General features: G+C 30.4%; 2 protein-coding genes across 3 annotated transcripts; both read right to left on the reverse strand.

The window, feature by feature from the left end:
* Positions 1-9,715: 9,715 nt before the first annotated feature.
* On the reverse strand, positions 9,716-14,193 carry LOC106388947 (putative clathrin assembly protein At5g57200). The gene is made up of 13 exons (XM_013829122.3): positions 13,347-14,193; positions 13,203-13,272; positions 13,030-13,127; positions 12,802-12,940; positions 12,508-12,635; positions 12,340-12,429; positions 12,140-12,256; positions 11,993-12,058; positions 11,818-11,898; positions 11,665-11,742; positions 11,375-11,569; positions 11,080-11,295; positions 9,716-11,015 (listed from the first exon to the last, which is right to left on the reverse strand). Exons 1-13 carry the CDS (start codon positions 13,434-13,436, stop codon positions 10,599-10,601), a joined length of 1,785 nt encoding a protein of 594 aa, XP_013684576.1. The 5' UTR covers positions 13,437-14,193; the 3' UTR covers positions 9,716-10,598.
* Positions 14,194-15,011: 818 nt separating this feature from the next.
* LOC106388956 (protein CHLOROPLAST IMPORT APPARATUS 2) lies at positions 15,012-17,823 on the reverse strand. 2 transcript variants are annotated; one of them, XM_013829135.3, is made up of 3 exons: positions 16,519-17,823; positions 15,723-15,875; positions 15,012-15,276 (listed from the first exon to the last, which is right to left on the reverse strand). In XM_013829135.3, exons 1-3 carry the CDS (start codon positions 17,497-17,499, stop codon positions 15,226-15,228), a joined length of 1,185 nt encoding a protein of 394 aa, XP_013684589.2. In that variant the 5' UTR covers positions 17,500-17,823; the 3' UTR covers positions 15,012-15,225. The 2 variants fall into 2 exon arrangements, with proteins under 2 accessions (XP_013684589.2, XP_013684594.2); XM_013829140.3 differs by having other exon boundaries at positions 15,688-15,875; positions 16,519-17,791.

The following is a 17,823-nucleotide window of genomic DNA, read 5'->3' on the forward strand; positions in this document are numbered from 1 at the left end:
CAAAAAACATTATTTCATAAATATTAATATTAAAATATACTATATATATGTTACTATCATTTAAATTTAATTATATACCATATCAAATAGAAAAAATATTTTTTGGATTAATAAAATTTATTTATATGTTTGCACCAATTTAATTATATAAGTAATAGTTAATGAATTTTTAATTATTCAATATATATTTATTATTTCATAATATGTTAGAAACATATAATATATGAAATAATTTTTATATATAATGTTTGTCCCGCGCAAGGCACGGGTCTTAATCTAGTAATTATTAGAATTGATAGAAAAATAAGTTGGTCTATATAAACATATACTATATTTTTATTAAACTAACTATCAAATTAATTAGTAGTGTACAAAAGAATATTTTTTCTTTCCTTAAATAAAAACTACGGAATTATCTAATATGGTTAACATATATATGACAATTAATGATTATGAATAATAGATGTTTGATAACAATTTTTCTAACCTCTCTATTTTTTGTTTAATTTTATACTATTAAAAGAAATTAAACAATCACATTAAGCATATAATAAAAATATTTAGATTTATTCTTATATGTTATATTTTAAATTTTAAAAAATGACTATAAATTATTAAAAATGGTAAAATTCCCACGTTTAAAATTTTGTGATCAATGGTTAAAATGTTTTTTTTTGTTCAAGCAAGATACAAATGATGATCATATATCGTAGGGGTGGGCGTTCAGATACACGTTCCGGTTCGTATCGAGTATTTCAGTATAAAAATATAAAACCCGTTCAGATATTTCTACACTACGAGTCGGGTTTGGGTATTTTATGTTCCGGTTTGGATATTTTGGGCTGGGTTAGGATATTTAAATTTTGAAGAAAAAATAACTAAACGATACATTGTTTAAGTTTTTTTGTATTTAAAATATATTTTAACTGGTTTTCTAATTTTTTTAAAATTAAACTATTAATAGGTTTGGAGATAAAACTTTAAAAATAGAAATACACTAATTTAGAATTTAGTTGTTGTTTTGAAACTTTAAATGCAACTTTTGTTAATGCAAGAAACAAGAGCTTGATATATATTTTAAGTGAGTAGCAAATAATTTTTTCCATAATTATATGTATATTATCTTTTGAGCAATAAGCATCATTAATATAAATACTTTGAATAAAATGAGAGAAGTAAACTTGAAATATAAGGTTAAGTATACATATGTTTGGTTATCTTCGGATATCCATTCGGATTCAGATATTACCCGTATGGATTCAGATATTACCCAAAATGGTGAAATAAGTAATTTGTTTTGTCGTTCTAGAATTGGATGATTTTTAGACCAAGTTGGTAAATATATACTAGACAGACATATATTTCGAGACTGCACTTATTTATATTCTATAACAGCTTGATATATTAGATTTGAATACTAATCTGTTAATATAGTTTGCCGGTGATTTTTTTTCAAAATTTTGATTCTTAGATATGTATCTGAAGTGAAACTAATTTTTACAGATACCCATTTTTTAAAAAAATTGACACTAATTTAATTTATTGAATTTATAGAAGAAGTTAAAAAAAAAACTTAACTCATATCAATAAAACAAAGACGAGAATAAAAGCATAATTTTATAGAGATTAAAAATGAACTCACTTATGGAGAGTCAATAGTAAACAAATCGAGAGCAAAAAACCTAATCCCCTTTCGTCATTATACAATCAATGTTGCCTATTTGGTTTTGGTGATTTGTGTCAACTGCAAAACTTAATTTTCTTTTGTGCATATGAAGTGTTAAAAATAATTAAAATGAGATGTAATACGTTAACTCTTCAACAACGATGATATCTTTAATAGACGAACATGTATATTCGTCATTTTCTAATCAATAAAGATTGTAGTGTTACAAAATGTTAAAACTATTTAATAAACAAACATTATTATAAAAAACCACTGCGCGCATGCACACGGATTATCATCTAGTTATTCAATTATTGCGGTCAAATAACTTGTATTATTTTTAATTTAAACAAAACAAAGAATGTCAATGTATAAAAAATGTGGATGTCATAAAAGGAGATATATGTATATACAGTGAAACCTCTATAAAATAATAATGTTAGGACTACACCAAAACTATATTTTTTTAAATTAATTTATAGAGATATTAATTTATCGATATACTAATTGAACCAAAAACTTAATTTGAGACTATAAAATTATATTATTTAATAGAGGTTTTTAGTGTATATTAATTTACAGATTATTAATTTAAAAATGTTATACTGTATATACTTAGACCATCTCCAATGGTTCATCTATTTTTTACTACAAAATAGAGTAACTCTATAATGAAATTGTGGAAAGGACTATTCGTTGGTCGATCTGGTGTCATTCCGGTGATGACTACATTTATTAATCTTGAATTTGATACCACTTCTAACGTAACTCTATTACAGAATTACTCTATTTTTTACTATAAAAAACATGAAAGCATATTCTGGTTTCCTAAAAAAACAAAGATGACACTTCATAAAATTATATTAAAGGATAAGTTTACTATTTGATCACTGACTTGTAAATAAGAAATGTATCAAATGTGATATCTCAGCATCTACTACATTTGACACATTTTTTTTTTTATGACAAATGTATCAAATGTAATAGATGCTGAGATATCACACACCATGTTTAAATTTGGTGTCATGTAAGTGCGACTTCATCAGCGTGCACATCATACTTATCCCAACCTGTACCAGTTTGGTGTCGGACTTCACATTCGGGATATGCACAGTTTAAATCCTTTGGAATCATTCACATGAATGCCCTCCAAAGGCCGAACTACCCCATCAAACATATTAATCGAATAAGCTTCTTACTGAGTAGCTGATGCCAACCCACAAAGGAAAAGTCCAAATACATTTCATGTCGGAGAACCAATAATTACATGTTTCTCATTCTATTCCATGTGAAATAACTAAATAAAGTAAAAAAAAAAACAAAACATGTTCACCTCTCAAAAAGTTGGAGGTGAAAGTAATATATTCACCCTATTCTCGTTTTGAACAACCCACTAATATATTCATCCTATTCTCGTTTTGATTTTTCAAGTATTCGTCATTATCAAGTCGAATATCAAATAATATAATTTAGATATTTGTAAATATAAAACAAATAACAAGTATGAAAAATAAATGGATACCAAAAGAAGTATGAAAGTAAATTTGTTATTCTATTTGTATTACTCATTACTTGACTATAAAAGACATTTTGTTGTTACGAAAAGCAAAAAAATACTCTTATATCAAAATCATTTTGCTTCTTTAGAATATATACAAATATTTGAATTAAAAATTTACCGTACTTTTCTAGCAAAAAAACAAAATAAACTTTCATGTCTATTTTTAGTAGAGTATTTTATTTAGTAAGTAATGTTTATATATTCTGAAATATTTGTAAGTAAATCACAAATACTCCCCAATACCAAATAATACAACGGATAAGTAATTTTAAAGTAACTCTTTTTTGAACAAGTAGTCGAAATAACAAGGATCGTTTTTAGTAAGTTAAATACAAGTCCTAGTTTCTGTATTGCTGTCAAGAAAAAAAAAAAATACAAGTCCTAGTTTTATTACTCGTACCAGTAAGATAAGTATCAAGTATACTGCAAATGGTAAGTATCCAGCTTATGCCTGTCCCTAGTAGTATGTACTGTTTTTCTTTCTTTTCTTTTGAAAAACGATGGTATGTATTGTTAGTGTTTCTGTTTAGGTGTTTTAGTGGTTTGATCTCGTTTCTTATATTAATATTATTTTTTTGGGTGTTAGCGATTCGTTAGCTTATATTTCTTATATTATGTTTTGTTGGTTTAACCTTTGCGTGTGTTTGATTCTGGAATTGTATATGTTAAACCTTTACTGAATTTGTATCCGCTAAACTACCATTTATTTTAGAATTGTATTCTTCCAATCAACGGGTTTGTGTTCTTCCGATCATCAGCTTTGAATCTAGTTTTAATTTGTTAATAAACGCTTGATGAACAAAAGAAAAGATTTGCTCAGTTCACGGCTGTGTAAGCCTTGATGATAATTTATAACATTGAGGTAGTCGCTTTGACCCGCCATCTTAAGTATGCAAAATTTAAGATTTTTGTATCATAATTTTCTGTCTCGTTGTCATGGCCTTTAATTGATCAAGTCTTACTTGATATTCCACTATTGCGGTCAACTTACACATATATATATTTTTTATTTCTCATCATTTAAAAGATAAAAGGGTTCACCCACGATGAAAAGTTGCATATGAACTATAATTTTTTGGTCATGTGACTGGATTAATGGAACAACAATACAATACGTACATACAACATCAAAACACATATGAATTATAAGCCAAACTGTAAAAAAATATTTTCTTATCATTCATTAGTTACGATTTCCTTACTGATAAGTGATAACTGAGAAGGGATATCCCCTAACGAGTTGTAAATACGAATAAAATAATGTCTATCCAATTAATTAATTAAAGTTGGTAAAAGATTTTGAATAAGTGACAGAAAGTGTGAGGTGGTGGGGAAAATGTCAAGGGATCCACTAGATTTTGGGGATTTGCAAAATATTATATGTTATACTTGGTTCATCGTAATTCTTTCCTCAATTTTGGAGAGATTTGCGAAAGATTTGCAAGTCATACCTGATTCATCCTAATTCTCTTTCGAAAATTGAATAAATTAAAACATGTTTTGAATATAGGTATCTAATTATTTGCAAGGGAGATATATTTTGCAATTTTTTCTCAGTTATTACGCAAGCCTCTCACAAATTTTCTTAAAATTTTATAAATAGGCGAAAGTGAACAGAATTTTCAACATTAAAAAACAAAGAAATAATAGTTTCAGGATATGAAATATACGCATTATAGGCATAGATGTTCAATCACAAAGATCCGGAGATTGGGAAAGTGACAAGAGTACCGAGCTGGATTGCGACCATTCTTTAGACTACTACCATGCCTTTCGAGAATTCTCAAGCCAAAGACAACGATTCCGAGGATGATTCGAATGTTTATTTTTTTTATTTTATTTTAAATTAATATTTATTTTAATTTTCTGTAATGAATTTCAAACTTATGTTTATTTTAGTTATGAAAATATTATTAGATGTATTTGCAAAATACATCTAAATTTTATTTGCAAAATACCAACGATTCATTTTTTCTGTTACAAAAAAAAATAATATTATTAGATGTATTTGCAAAATTTTATTTATATTTATTTAAATTACATATACAGTTACGTCGCAATTCTCTAGATAATTTGAAAAAGGTGTGGCATGAATATTTTAAATGCCTCGCAAAACCCTCGTAAATTTGCTAGGGAGTTGTGATGGAGTTGTTTAGTTTTCTCGCAATTACATAGTTCCAAAGGTTTTGCAAGAGATTTAAAAATAATCTACACAAATCCCTCTCAAGTCTTTTTAGAGCATTACGACAGATTTTGCACCATGTACTTAATAAATTTGCAAAAACCTAATTAGAATATTGCGAGGAAATATTACAAAAAATTTTCAAGATAACTATTTTTGCAAATTTACAAGAAATTGCATGGGAAACTGTTCATTCGTAAATTTACAAGAAAAAAATATTCCATCACAAATTTGCGAGAAAATTGCGGCGTAATTTGATTAGTGAGAAAACCATTTTTGCAATTTCCTAACAAATCATCATTCTCGAAAGAATTGCGAAGTATGTTCCCTCACAAATCACATTATATTTTTAATGAAAACAAAACTTTATTTCTTAATTATTTTATTATTCATTATGATTTATCGTCTAAAGAATAACCAGTAATCACAACTTAAAACGAGGACTAGATCTCGACCCGCGCAACCGCGCAGATTTTTATTTTTATTTCTTTTTCTATAAATATTTTATTTTCAATTTTAAATTGGTATGTATTATAATATATATGTGTTTATCGATTTTTAAAACATAATAAGTTTACTGTATATTTTTCATTGAATAGATTGTTTCAAAGTTTCACATGTATTTGTATCTTCTTCTATATATATATTTTCGGATTATTATTTCATTATTAAAATCGTAACTATATATATAAATATTAGTAAAATATTGTTTTATTGTCATATTCAAAGATATTGTAACATTTCACAAATTTAGAAAGTTTTTAAAAAATTAAATTTTTCGCTTCATAAATTTATATTATCGAGTAAATAATTAAACATTTAGTTTTTGTTTAATTTTTAAAATAAACTATATAGTTTAAAATTTGTTTTCATTGGTTTAAGGTAATAAAGATTAATCATTGTTAGATAATATGATTTTTTCTTATTTAAAAAAAATCTTTATAATTTTAAAATTTAACATAGACAAATATTTAAATATTTAGCATTTGAAGGTATAGTATTACAACATTAAATTATATCTATTTAATTTATATTATCTATAAATCTATTGAATCATCTACTCCCTCCGTTTTTTAATATAAGTCGTTTTACAGCTATGCACATAAATTAAAAAAACCATTAATTTCTTATATTTTCTAAACAAAAACATCATTAATTATTTACCTAACCACAATTTAACCAATATAAAAATAGAAGATATATTACCATTGGTCATACAACATTAATTATTAATAAATTTTACATAGAAAACCGAAAACGACATATAATTTGGAACAAAAAAATTTGTCTAAAACGACATATATTAAAAAACGGAGGGAGTATTGTTTAAATCCAATTATTGATATCCTAATAAAAATTTCTGGTAGGCCCAAAATTTAAATGATAAAATTAGATATTAAATGTAAAATAATTTTAGAGGAATAGGTCCATTAGGTCCATTTTAAAAAAAATCACACATGAATCAAGGTTATGACTTCTGTTTTAATATATACTAGCCTTTGACCCGCGCGGATGCGCGGGTATTTGTTTTCCATAATGATATATTTTTAACTTTTGGCAATGCTATAAACTTAATAGTTTAGATGTTGTTATTACAAACTTATACATTATTCAGTTTTGACAGATGCGTTTAGTTTCCATTTTTAAACTATGGCATTGTGTTTTTTATTGTGCTTTTATTCATTTTATTTGGTAAAGTAAACATTAAAGTTTAAAATATTAGTGTTTTAAGTATATTTGTGGGTTTTATTCAGTTTATTCATTTCATTTTATTTTCATTTACTTTTTGAAAAATATACAAAGTATATGTATAATGTTTAGAAAAGGTATTTATAGAATCTATAAAGTGTATGTATAAGGTTTAGAAAACACATATAATATACAAACTGTATGTATAAGGTTTAGAAAAGGTATCCAAGTTATTTCCATTTCATATTATCGATTCCATTATTAATTATTGTATATTATAGCATGTTTCTAAATATTATTCTATTAGTATTGGAATATTCTAATTTCTTTTTATTTATATATTAGATTTTCTTGGGATAAGTAAAAGAGCGTAATCTTTTACGTTTAAGGTATAGCTAAATTTTAGGAATCTGATAGTTATATACTAACCATGTTAAAAATATTAGGAACAATCTTAGGAAGTAATAAAAAAAATACCAAGAAAAGTTTTTCTTTTCCATCAATAATATTCAGGAAAAAAATATCCAGAAAAATTCAAGAAAAGAAAACAATAAACAAACAATATTAACTCGTTACCATCGTAGAAAGACTTCAAAGCAATATCAGCATTCATAAACAGAAGCAGAAGGAGGAGCACCATTCATTAGAAAACTAATGGTTAATACATATAAATAAAGAGCTACTATCAAAGCTAAGTGTCGCTTCACATCCAAGCCTCAAATATCAAAAAAAAAAAAAGGAGATCGATGTGACGTGGTGATGCAGAACTACCCAAGAGCCTAAACTGATAAAGCCAAACACATTACAATATAAAAATGATGAATCCTTTCTTCATTGTGTTAAAAAAAAATCAATCCTTTCTTCATAAAAATTACAAATTTGACAAAATAATTTGCATCTACCAACAACCCATGAATTTAGAGAAGACAATCATTGAAACACGTTATTTTAAGTTTAATTGGTTTTGTAATTATTTAAAGTTAATTCTATCAATTTAATTTGGCTGGTTTAATAATTAAAGCCAATGGCATGAGATGGTAATTCTTTAGGAAAAATTAGGGTTATTTTAAATTTGTACTTCAGTTTTAATAATTTAGAAGATACTTCATCATCAACTATCAATCTCCTAAAAGAAAAATCATGATTATAACTCTCTCATAAAATTACATCCAGCAACTGATGATAACTAGATTAGTGTTGCTCTTTTTAGATTTCGGATATACGATTTTAATATTTTATTTTGAGATGATGAGTTTGAGCAGTTATCTCAAACTAAATCCCACCAAAAACTGATAATAAATCTTTTTGGGTCCTACTTATGTCATCAAGTGAGGCTTTCATACCGTAATTTATACTTATCTTGATTTTGGAATATAATATCTCATTTGTTTAGTTATTATTTAGATATATTGGATAACATATATTTTTCGAGTCGCCCATAATATTATTGATCTATAGAATTAAATTTATATTATAATATTTGAATTTAATTTGATTTTTGTCTTAGATTGTAAATATATTTAGTAAGATAGTGTTAATTTCACTAGCTTTTTGGGTTTGGTCATAAAAATAAATTATGATTTTTTGTTTGGTGATAAATGGATGGTTGTAATTTCACTAACTTTTTGGATTACTTTTGCATTTGATTCAAGTTCGAATATACTTTTTGGGATAAAATCAAGTTTTAAGTCATATTTGGAAAATGTCCCCTATAATATTATATGAGTATTTCATATTTATTTATTGTTATGTTGAGTCGTTCTATAATTTATATGTATAAAACATATTACGATAAATAATAATATATTACTCTAAGTTAATTTTTTTTTTATTTTAGATAAAATTATGTTGTGTTACATATATTTCTTCAATTTTAAATACAACTATTTAAATTTCATCGAGGCAAATAATATTAACTGCATTATTTGTATTAGTTTGGTTCTTCATATTAGATGTGTAAATATATTTTTATTTTTTAATAATTTTGCATACGTAATTTTAAAAAATAAAATTTAGAAAAATTTAAAAAGATGATTGGTACGAAGTTGCATATAAAAACATAACCGATAAATTTTAAATTGGAAGATTATTTATTTGTTTTATTATTTTAAATTTTAAATTATCAAGATTATTTTTGTAAACTGTCTTTTTATTAAATCACAATATATATTTGTTTTATATTTTATAAATGTTTTTTATTATATATGTTATTTTGAAAATTTATAAAAGGAAATTATAAAAAATTAAAATGTTATTTATTAAAGATATCATAGTTTATGTTATTTAAATTATTTTTGTAATATTATGAGGAATAGATTTATTTAAATAAAATACTTATATTTTAAAAATATATATTATGTTGTTTAAGTTTATCTTTTAAAAGGAAGATTTTTTATTTTTAAATCAATATTATTTTTGTGAACTTCCATTTTCATGTATCACATTATATATAAAATATATTTTCATTTTTAAATTTTATAAATATTTTTTATTATAAGGTTATTTGAAAATGTACAAAGAAAAAGGAACATAGATAAAAAGGAAAAGGCAAATAAACAGATTTTTAATTAAACCCATGAATCACGGAATCTGCAAATAATATTATTTAACAAAGAATCAGAAAATCAATTAAAATAATTATATTAAATAAGTGTGATAAATCGAAGATTTACTTACTTTTTCATCAAGAAAGAGAACCGTGATTCCCATAAACTTACTATCTTTCTTGAAGTTCAGAGAATCCCATAAGCAAGGAGGTTAGAGGCTATGCTCTGACTACTATGACCAACACGGAGAGACTCGAAGGTTGAGTGATGGATGCCGGAAACGCCGGTTTGAGGAACTGGAGAGACAGTGAGACATTTTTTAGAATATCGTTAAAGCTAAGAGGAATCAATGAGTTTTGTGAAGATGCAGATTGGGTTCATCAAAGATGAGAATCATATATATATAGGATTTACAGAAATGCTACAAATCAGGAACATTTAAGATCAAGCGATTTAAGATGAGGAGATGAAGAGTTCACCGGTGAAAAAATTAGATTACGAACAGACACACGACGCAACTCTGTAACTCAGACTTGTCTGAGACAATGATGAAAAGAACCCTAATTCATGTTAAACGAAGACAGTTTACAATATGAAAAAACTATAATTGTTGTTTAAAAGACTTGAGTTTCTTTGGCCTTTCTTCAACCTTACGGATTTTCAACGGTTTTATGACAAGAGAAGTCAAGAGTGCATTTAATTATAAATTTCCCTCTTTTTTTGTCTGGTTCTATATTCTGAACATCTTTTATATAAAAAAAAAAAGAGAAGTAAGCATTACAAATATTAAGCTGAAATAAAAATCAAAATTAAAGGAGAAAAAGGAAAATTATCCCAACAATGCAGAAGAGTCTTATACTAGTAAATAATCGAAGAATAATAATAATATATAACCTGATTTAATCGAAATTAACAATAAAAAAAACAAGAGACAAGTTATTTAGATAGCTTTTCCTAAAGGAGCATATGATGATGGTTGTGTTGTTGCTGAGTAGCAGATGAAGGAGGAGCAGGAAGAGCAAGGAGAGCGTCACCAAATGGGTTAGAAGAAGAAGGTGAAGGATTTGATGAGAAGTGATGATTTTGCTGATGATAAAGTGAATAGTTGTTGTTTGTATATGGATTTTGATTATTCATCATCATCATTTGCTGCTGTTGCATTGCCATTTGAACATTGGTTGGTGGAACCATGTTATTAGACATTGCAAAAGGATCTTGTTGCATCCCAAACGGGTTCGGGTTCAATGATGCTGGTTCTCCAGTTGTTGCAGTGGCTCCAAATCCATAACCAGCATTGGTTAATTGGATCTGCCTTCTCGCTGTGTCGTCTTCGTAGAGACTATCTAGCAGAAGGTTGTCAAATCCTCCACCCTATAAACAGATACACCATGTGAGTTAAAAATAGAAAGTTTTCAAAATTGAATGAGAGACTTACTAGTTTTGTTGCTATTGTAGGACGAGGGTTATTGTTATTGTTGTTGTTGTTGTTCTGTGGTGTGACTAATGCAAGTTCCCAACCACTTCCTCCAGCTTCTATTAAGCTTAGACTATTAGATGGGCCTGAAGTTTTATGTCCTGGTGGATATATTGCAAGAGCCAATGCATTTTTTTCTTCTATCTCTGCGGCTTGAGGGTTTATTTCATTTAGACCCTGCCCAAAGCCAAGTTAAAGGGTCATATTTTTATAAGTTTTGGTAGCTTTAATATATGTACAGATGAAGAAGACTCACTAGTAAATCATCAGTGTCTATCAACGGTGAAGGTTCAGCTTCTTCCTCTGCTTTCTCCTCTTGAGGCTCCTCTTGCTCTTCTTTGATAAGCGGCTGACCATTTTTGGTGTTCTTGTTTTGGTTTTCATCTTCTTCGGGTTCTTCAGGCTGTACTTCTTCTTGTGGTTCTTGTTCCTCCTCTTTTTCCTCATACTCCTGTTAATACAATCATAACAAGATGTCAAATCATATTGAGATGATTAAATGAAACCAAGAATTGAGAATATTGATGAGATGAATATCATCCTTACCAGTTTTTTCTGTACAGAACCACTTTGAGGCGCTTCTTTAATGTACTCTTCCATTGTTGCAAGAAACGATGGAGGAGGCTGAAACCAGATCTTTTTGGTTAGCACCAAGGAGTGAATTATACAACAATCAAGAAGTGAAAGCTAGGAACCAACCTGTCTTAATGTTGGGAACTGAAAGTTCCTTGCTAGCTCTAGCCCTTTGCAGTAATCATAAAACTCAGCTAGATTTTCAGCCTATGCAAAGGAAACACATCAACAAACAAAGCTTAACATCTATGAAGATAAGCTTAATATATTCCAAAAGAAACTTTAGCTGCGCGCGGCTCACTTGTTGACCAGCTCGTTTGTATATGTTTAGAGCTTTCACTGCATCATGTCTTGTCATCTCAAAGAACTACAATGAAACAGAGAGATACACAATCTTTGAGTATATAGCGGAGCAAAGGCAGGTAATGTAACTTTCTTTGTAACTAACCATGTCTACAAGGTTAATGATTCCATCATTGATAGCACAATAGATTTTGAAGCTTTCTTTAAGCACCAATGCAAGAGCATACTGGATTAGATAGTTGCTATAAGCTGCTCCTTCAGGCTGCAAAGCTGAAAACAAATAAGGAAGATATCTTCTCTAGCACGCAAACACAAAATAGTAAGAAAGCAAAGGGCGAAGTTTACTTGACATCCGATAAGCCGGAAAAGAAGCTGTTGCAACGCAGGTAACTGTTCTAACAGATCTTCACCAGACAACATCCTTGTCCTATGCGTCTACATAACAAATTGAAACACAAAGATTTGTAACAAAATTTGGACAGTTTCTTGATGATGAGACGTGAGAAGACAAACCTTGGAAGCTGCACCTGAAGCTTTTGGCAAACGCTCTGCCTCTATATCATACTTTAAGACGCGATAACACTCAAGCCGCTCTTCAAGAAAGAGTGCGTATGTTCTAACCCAAGCAGAGCAATCCCAAGCTGCGTCGGACAATATGATAAACTAAGAGATGATGAGATAAATGCATATAAATGTTCTAAAAATTGGTATAAACCGTCATAAGCGAAACAATTTTTCTATAATGATTTTATTTTGCCTAAACACCCGCCTAGACACTAATCCCCTATAAAACGTATAAATATTCACCACGAGGACTTGTGTCGTCTTTGAAGTTGGAGATTCTGAGAATGTGTCTTCTGTGAGAGTAGTTTAGAAGCTCTTCTCTGAACGTAGGATCACCTTCTCTTAACGTTCTGTGAATGACTATTAACACTTTCATTGCTACCTGTAGGTACGTTTGTTTATCAAAACTAAAACGCAAATATAGGATCTTGTTCGGAAGAAACTTGCAGAGCAAGAAAGAAAAGAACTTACAACCCAAGTGCGAGTTCTGGATAATCTCTTAGACAATGCATGAATGCAGTAAGCAATATCTGCTCGTGGTTGTATCACAGATGTCGCGGAGAATATCTCTGCACAAACACAACCCGTCATATGTTAAAGTTCTTGAATCATATCCAAATCTTGGAGTAGCAGAGGAAACTTACTACGAACGTGACGTTCTTTGGGAGGAGACTCTACATGATTGGTTGCCTTTACGATCGCGATGTCTAGATCCTAATAATGTATAACGATCAAGAATCAAGAACATGCATAGATCATAACATATGTGAAGATCAGGAGAAAGAGACCTTGAATTCGCTGTTGACCTTAGCGAGACCAACGGTGGTGGAATCCTTGAGGGCTCCATAGGCTTTGCGTAAGCTCGTGAACGTTCCCATGTCGAGTTACACTTTTGTCTGAAAATCAAAATCTGGATCTTGAAATGGTACGTGGTGTGATATGATGATGAGAAAGAGAGAAAAACAAGCAGACTTTCGTCTTCCTCGCCTTCAAAACGTGCGTAACAGAATACTAATGATCTTGATTCTTGATCATTTCCTTTTTTCAATAATTAATATATTTTTTAGGACGTCAATCATGTCGTAGTCGCGAGATCATTACGGTGGTCTCTGAGATGTTTATTATTATTATTTTGACGGTACTATCTTAAGTATCTTAAACAATGTAATTGTGTGTGTTAGTTTTTATCAAAAATAACGAAACTAGTTTGTTAATTGGTTGATCAATTATTTGAAGGGGACGTCAAAAAAGGAGTAAAACAAATCGTGCTTATATAAGCGAACCGTGTCAATTATATCAACGGCAGAGTTTTTTTTTTGTTAACTAGGAGGGCTTTGGACTCTAGTCTCTCCCATGGCATGGAGTCAGCCTTTTCTGATACCATTTATAGTGTAAAGCATTCCTCCTACCAGATTTTGAACAAAAAGCACGATAGTATCAACGCTTGCGCTTAACTGGCTTTACCACGTCCGGTGGTATCAACGGCAAAGTTTGGAAAGGTTCTTAGAAATATCATGACTAGTGATTGAACATGTGGTAATGTTAGATTCTGAAGTTGTAACGAGTTGATGAATTCTTGAAAGCCATCTTTACAAAACGAATCAGAATAATATATTTTTCAAGGTCAACTAATAAATCTGTAACATGTTGCTTTTGCTGCAACCGGTGCAACAATGGTTGGGGTAACACCAGTGTTGCATCTGGAAATGTCTTGAATCTTTGTACACTAGTAAAAGTCCAGCATTCATAGGATCGGATGGTACATATTATAGGATTAGAAAATTTTATTTTTTTCTCGATAATTATTTATTCTTAAAAGAATAAGAAAAACGGGTTTTGAGGTTATTATAAATATGGGTATAACGAGTTATACAATTATTCATTCACATAATAATATACAAACTCTCAAAGAGTATTTGTCTTAATACGTTTTGCTTTTTGCTTTCTTCGAGTTTGATTTGCGTTCAAGCCCCAGTTTTGTTAGGGAACCATGTGAAAAAAGGAGACATGTAAGAAGCAGTTTTGTCTTTTCTCAAGAACAACACTTCAAGAAAATATCTTCTAACCTCACTCGATCTTAACTTTCAGCTTGGTTATTTTCATTTGGTGGAAGCACCGTTATATGCGTCTTCGAAAAGGTTAGCGTATAATAATCATAAAATCTTGACAATTGTTTTTTTTTTTTCAATCTGCATCAACCATTATTTATGGAGGACTCCATCCGTATCGATGAAGATCTCTTAGCTAACAGTGGTAGGTCCTTAGAGACACTAGTTAGTGTTGGTATGCAACTAGGTGTCTGGACACGTACATTGGCTGGTTATACATAAAATAATTGGCCCACATAGCATTTGGTTTTATTTGATTAGATTTGATTTCCCTCTTGTTTCGTGCATAAATAAGTTTGTATACAACCAACAATTTACCGTTGGTATATATATTTATACAATGACTTGAGTTCAACACTATCCTTATGCAAAAACAAGAAAACAACTTTTATTCGTTTTGATCCCTCACTTTCTCTGAATTAAAATCTTCTTCATAATCCTTATTTAAGGAAGGAAAAAAGCCTATACTATAAATCAAGGAACAAAAATGAGGGTGACAAAATTTATAAAAAACTAAGAAGGAAAAATAAAAGGAAGAATCTTGGCTAACTTGTCCTTGTTATCTTTGACAACTTGGAGGGCTTGCACTGGGCCTTCTCACGAATCGTCCCTGTTCCAATCCAATCACCAACCACAGAAAGAAGGTAAGATTAATACTAGATTCAATGTCTTAATCAAAGATCAAATGTATATCTTTTGCACTTGAGTTTTTGACCAAATCCTAAAGTTGTTACTTCCTTAGTTTGTTTCCACTAATTATGTATATATATCACTGTTTTCTAGTTTTAGATGATAATTGTTTTATTAACTAATTCAATTCACTAGGATGCGCACTAATTCACCAGTTCCCATTAGAACTCTGTAGTTAAGCGTGTGTTACAAAAAAAAACTAATTCAATTTACATTATGGTTCTGTTTGTTAGTTAGTTTTAAAACATTAGTAATTAGAAGTATAAGCATTATGAATTGGTTAAAACCCCAGTGTAAACTATAAAATGATATCATGGATGGTAAAACCTACATGTTTTAACCACGCATTAAGGTGGGTGAAGATACCTTCACTCGAGGACGTTGATCTGCGTTGAGTTTTCGAACTTGGTATCTAATTTTCTTGGAGAAAAGCCGAGTTTGACGTTTCTCTTTGTACCTCAAAACACTTGCCTCTCGTACTCCATTGTCTCCGAACAAATCAATCTGAGCTAATCTGGCCTGTCACAAACCCCATGTTCCACATTAGTTCACATGGACACATTTTCATTTATGTTCTCTGAGACTTATGTGAACCTCACAAACCAACATATAACATACACATATCTTTTATGCTAAAAGGAGTATGACTAAGACGGATATATACGAAACAAATTTTGAACCTCTTCATTTATCTAATACGTGAAAATTCACGTGCAATGTCTAAAGTCTAATTGAACAAATAAAAAGAAACCTTCTTTTCTTAACCGATAAAAAGCTGTTTTCCTCTTTTGAAATGATAAAAAGAGCAAAAAGACCATCTAAACAAAGTCAAATGTTTAATTATTCACATTTTCATAAGTACGTTACGGAAAAAAAAAATTCAGAAAATTTTAATAAGTTCTTGTCAGAAACTTGCATAATTTCGTCATAAAGCGGCCGCTAATAAACTACACTAAATATTGATTATTTAAGAGCATTAAGACAAAACAAAAAAACACACTCCCTTCAGACACCCACACTATAAGCTCCACTTGGCATCACACTACTAGTTATAACAGAAACACGTATTATCAGTTACGATAAACTAATTAATTAATTTTTAAAACCAATAAAGAAATAAATCAAATTTTCAACGCCGAGAGAGGAAAGAGATCAGACATACATTGACGTCGGCTCCTCCGGTAGCTTCCGATCCCAGAATCTCCTCTGGAAACGGCGTCGCTTTATCAGACCAAGCTTCCAAAACGCCGTCGTAGTCGAGCTTCAACATCGGATGATGGCCTGATCTCTCCTCCGCCTCTTCTTTACTCGGTTCCGTCGATGGCACCGTCGCCGCCGCCGCCGCCGCAACTTTCTTCTTCTTCTTCTTGCTCTTCTTAACCTCCTCCGTCTTCACATCAACGACGGTTTGGATTCGCGGCGAGATCTGTTCGAAATCGACGGTGTGGATTCTCCACCGGTTAGCGTCGTTGTGGTCTCTGAGAGCGCTTCTCAGTCCAAGTCCCAGTGGGATATTTTCGGCGAATTTATTCATCGTCATGATCTGACTTAACCGGTTAATTCGACGGCCACGATTGATTCCCGGTTCGAGTTTCCCCATTATACTATCGATCCCCTCTTCAACGTCCTCACCGAGGATCGACTCCGCGTCGAACTCGTCGGAAAATTCAAACTGACTCACCTCCGACTCGTTGATACTCACACCGGAATTCACCTCTTTTTGATCGGAGTAGAGATCCGGTTTGGCTTGAATCGCCGGGATAAAGAGAAAGTCCGGCTCCTCGATTGATTCAGAGGGTAGAAGCAGCTCAGCGTCCTCCTCGTCGAATCCGTAGAAGTGAGGATTCTGATGAGTTTTCTTGTTGGTGTACAAGTGGTTGATTGAGGAGGGAGAGAAGATGTTGGGATAAGCGGTGGAGAGGAGAGCCGCCGCTTCGTTGTAACTCTGGTTTGGTCGTTTCCGCTGCGTTCTTGGCTTTCTTGTCGAGATTGCGAACGGTGAGTTTGAAGATTCGGTGATTGTTGACGACGGTGAAGCAGCTCTGGTTGTCGTGGTGGTTGAGCTCGACGGTGGCGATTTTATTTTTTCTAACTCGAAGCTGTATGCGGCGGCGGAGCCGCCGCTGCTTAAGCAAGCCGACATTTCTTGGCCGAAAAAAAAAAAAGGCCGATGTTGAAAACCAAAACCAGTGTGTGTGCAAGTACACTGTAACACTGTTTATGTGTCCCTCTTTTGTTTATGAAATTGAGGGAAATGAAATTAAATATTGTGATTTAATGTTTAAGATAATAAAACACCTAAACCTTCTGTATAAATACAAAATTAAAGGGAATAAAAAGGTCAAAAACTTTACGTAAATAAGAAGAGGAAAGAAAGATTCTTATTAATGTTCGTCATATATAAATAAAAAGCAGAGAGAAAGAAAGAAGGAAAAAAAAAAAAAAAACAATTGTGAATTTGAGGATT

The sequence above is a fragment of the Brassica napus genome, chromosome A2, assembly GCF_020379485.1.
Source record: "Brassica napus cultivar Da-Ae chromosome A2, Da-Ae, whole genome shotgun sequence".
NCBI classification, from domain to species: Eukaryota; Viridiplantae; Streptophyta; class Magnoliopsida; order Brassicales; family Brassicaceae; genus Brassica; species Brassica napus.

Excerpts from the sequence above, each read along its gene's own strand:
- LOC106388947 (XM_013829122.3), bottom strand. The coding sequence starts at position 13,436 with ATGGGAACGTTCACGAGCTTACGCAAAGCCTATGGAGCCCTCAAGGAT. Across the intron at positions 12,941-13,029 it reads CCAGAACTCGCACTTGGGTT|GTAGCAATGAAAGTGTTAAT; the intron begins GTAAGTTCTTTT and ends ACGTACCTACAG. Across the intron at positions 11,570-11,664 it reads GTTCTGTACAGAAAAAACTG|GAGTATGAGGAAAAAGAGGA; the intron begins GTAAGGATGATA and ends TTGTATTAACAG.
- LOC106388956 (XM_013829135.3), bottom strand. The coding sequence starts at position 17,499 with ATGTCGGCTTGCTTAAGCAGCGGCGGCTCCGCCGCCGCATACAGCTTC. Across the intron at positions 15,876-16,518 it reads CCGGAGGAGCCGACGTCAAT|GCCAGATTAGCTCAGATTGA; the intron begins GTATGTCTGATC and ends GGTTTGTGACAG. Across the intron at positions 15,277-15,722 it reads ATCAACGTCCTCGAGTGAAG|GGACGATTCGTGAGAAGGCC; the intron begins GTATCTTCACCC and ends GGATTGGAACAG.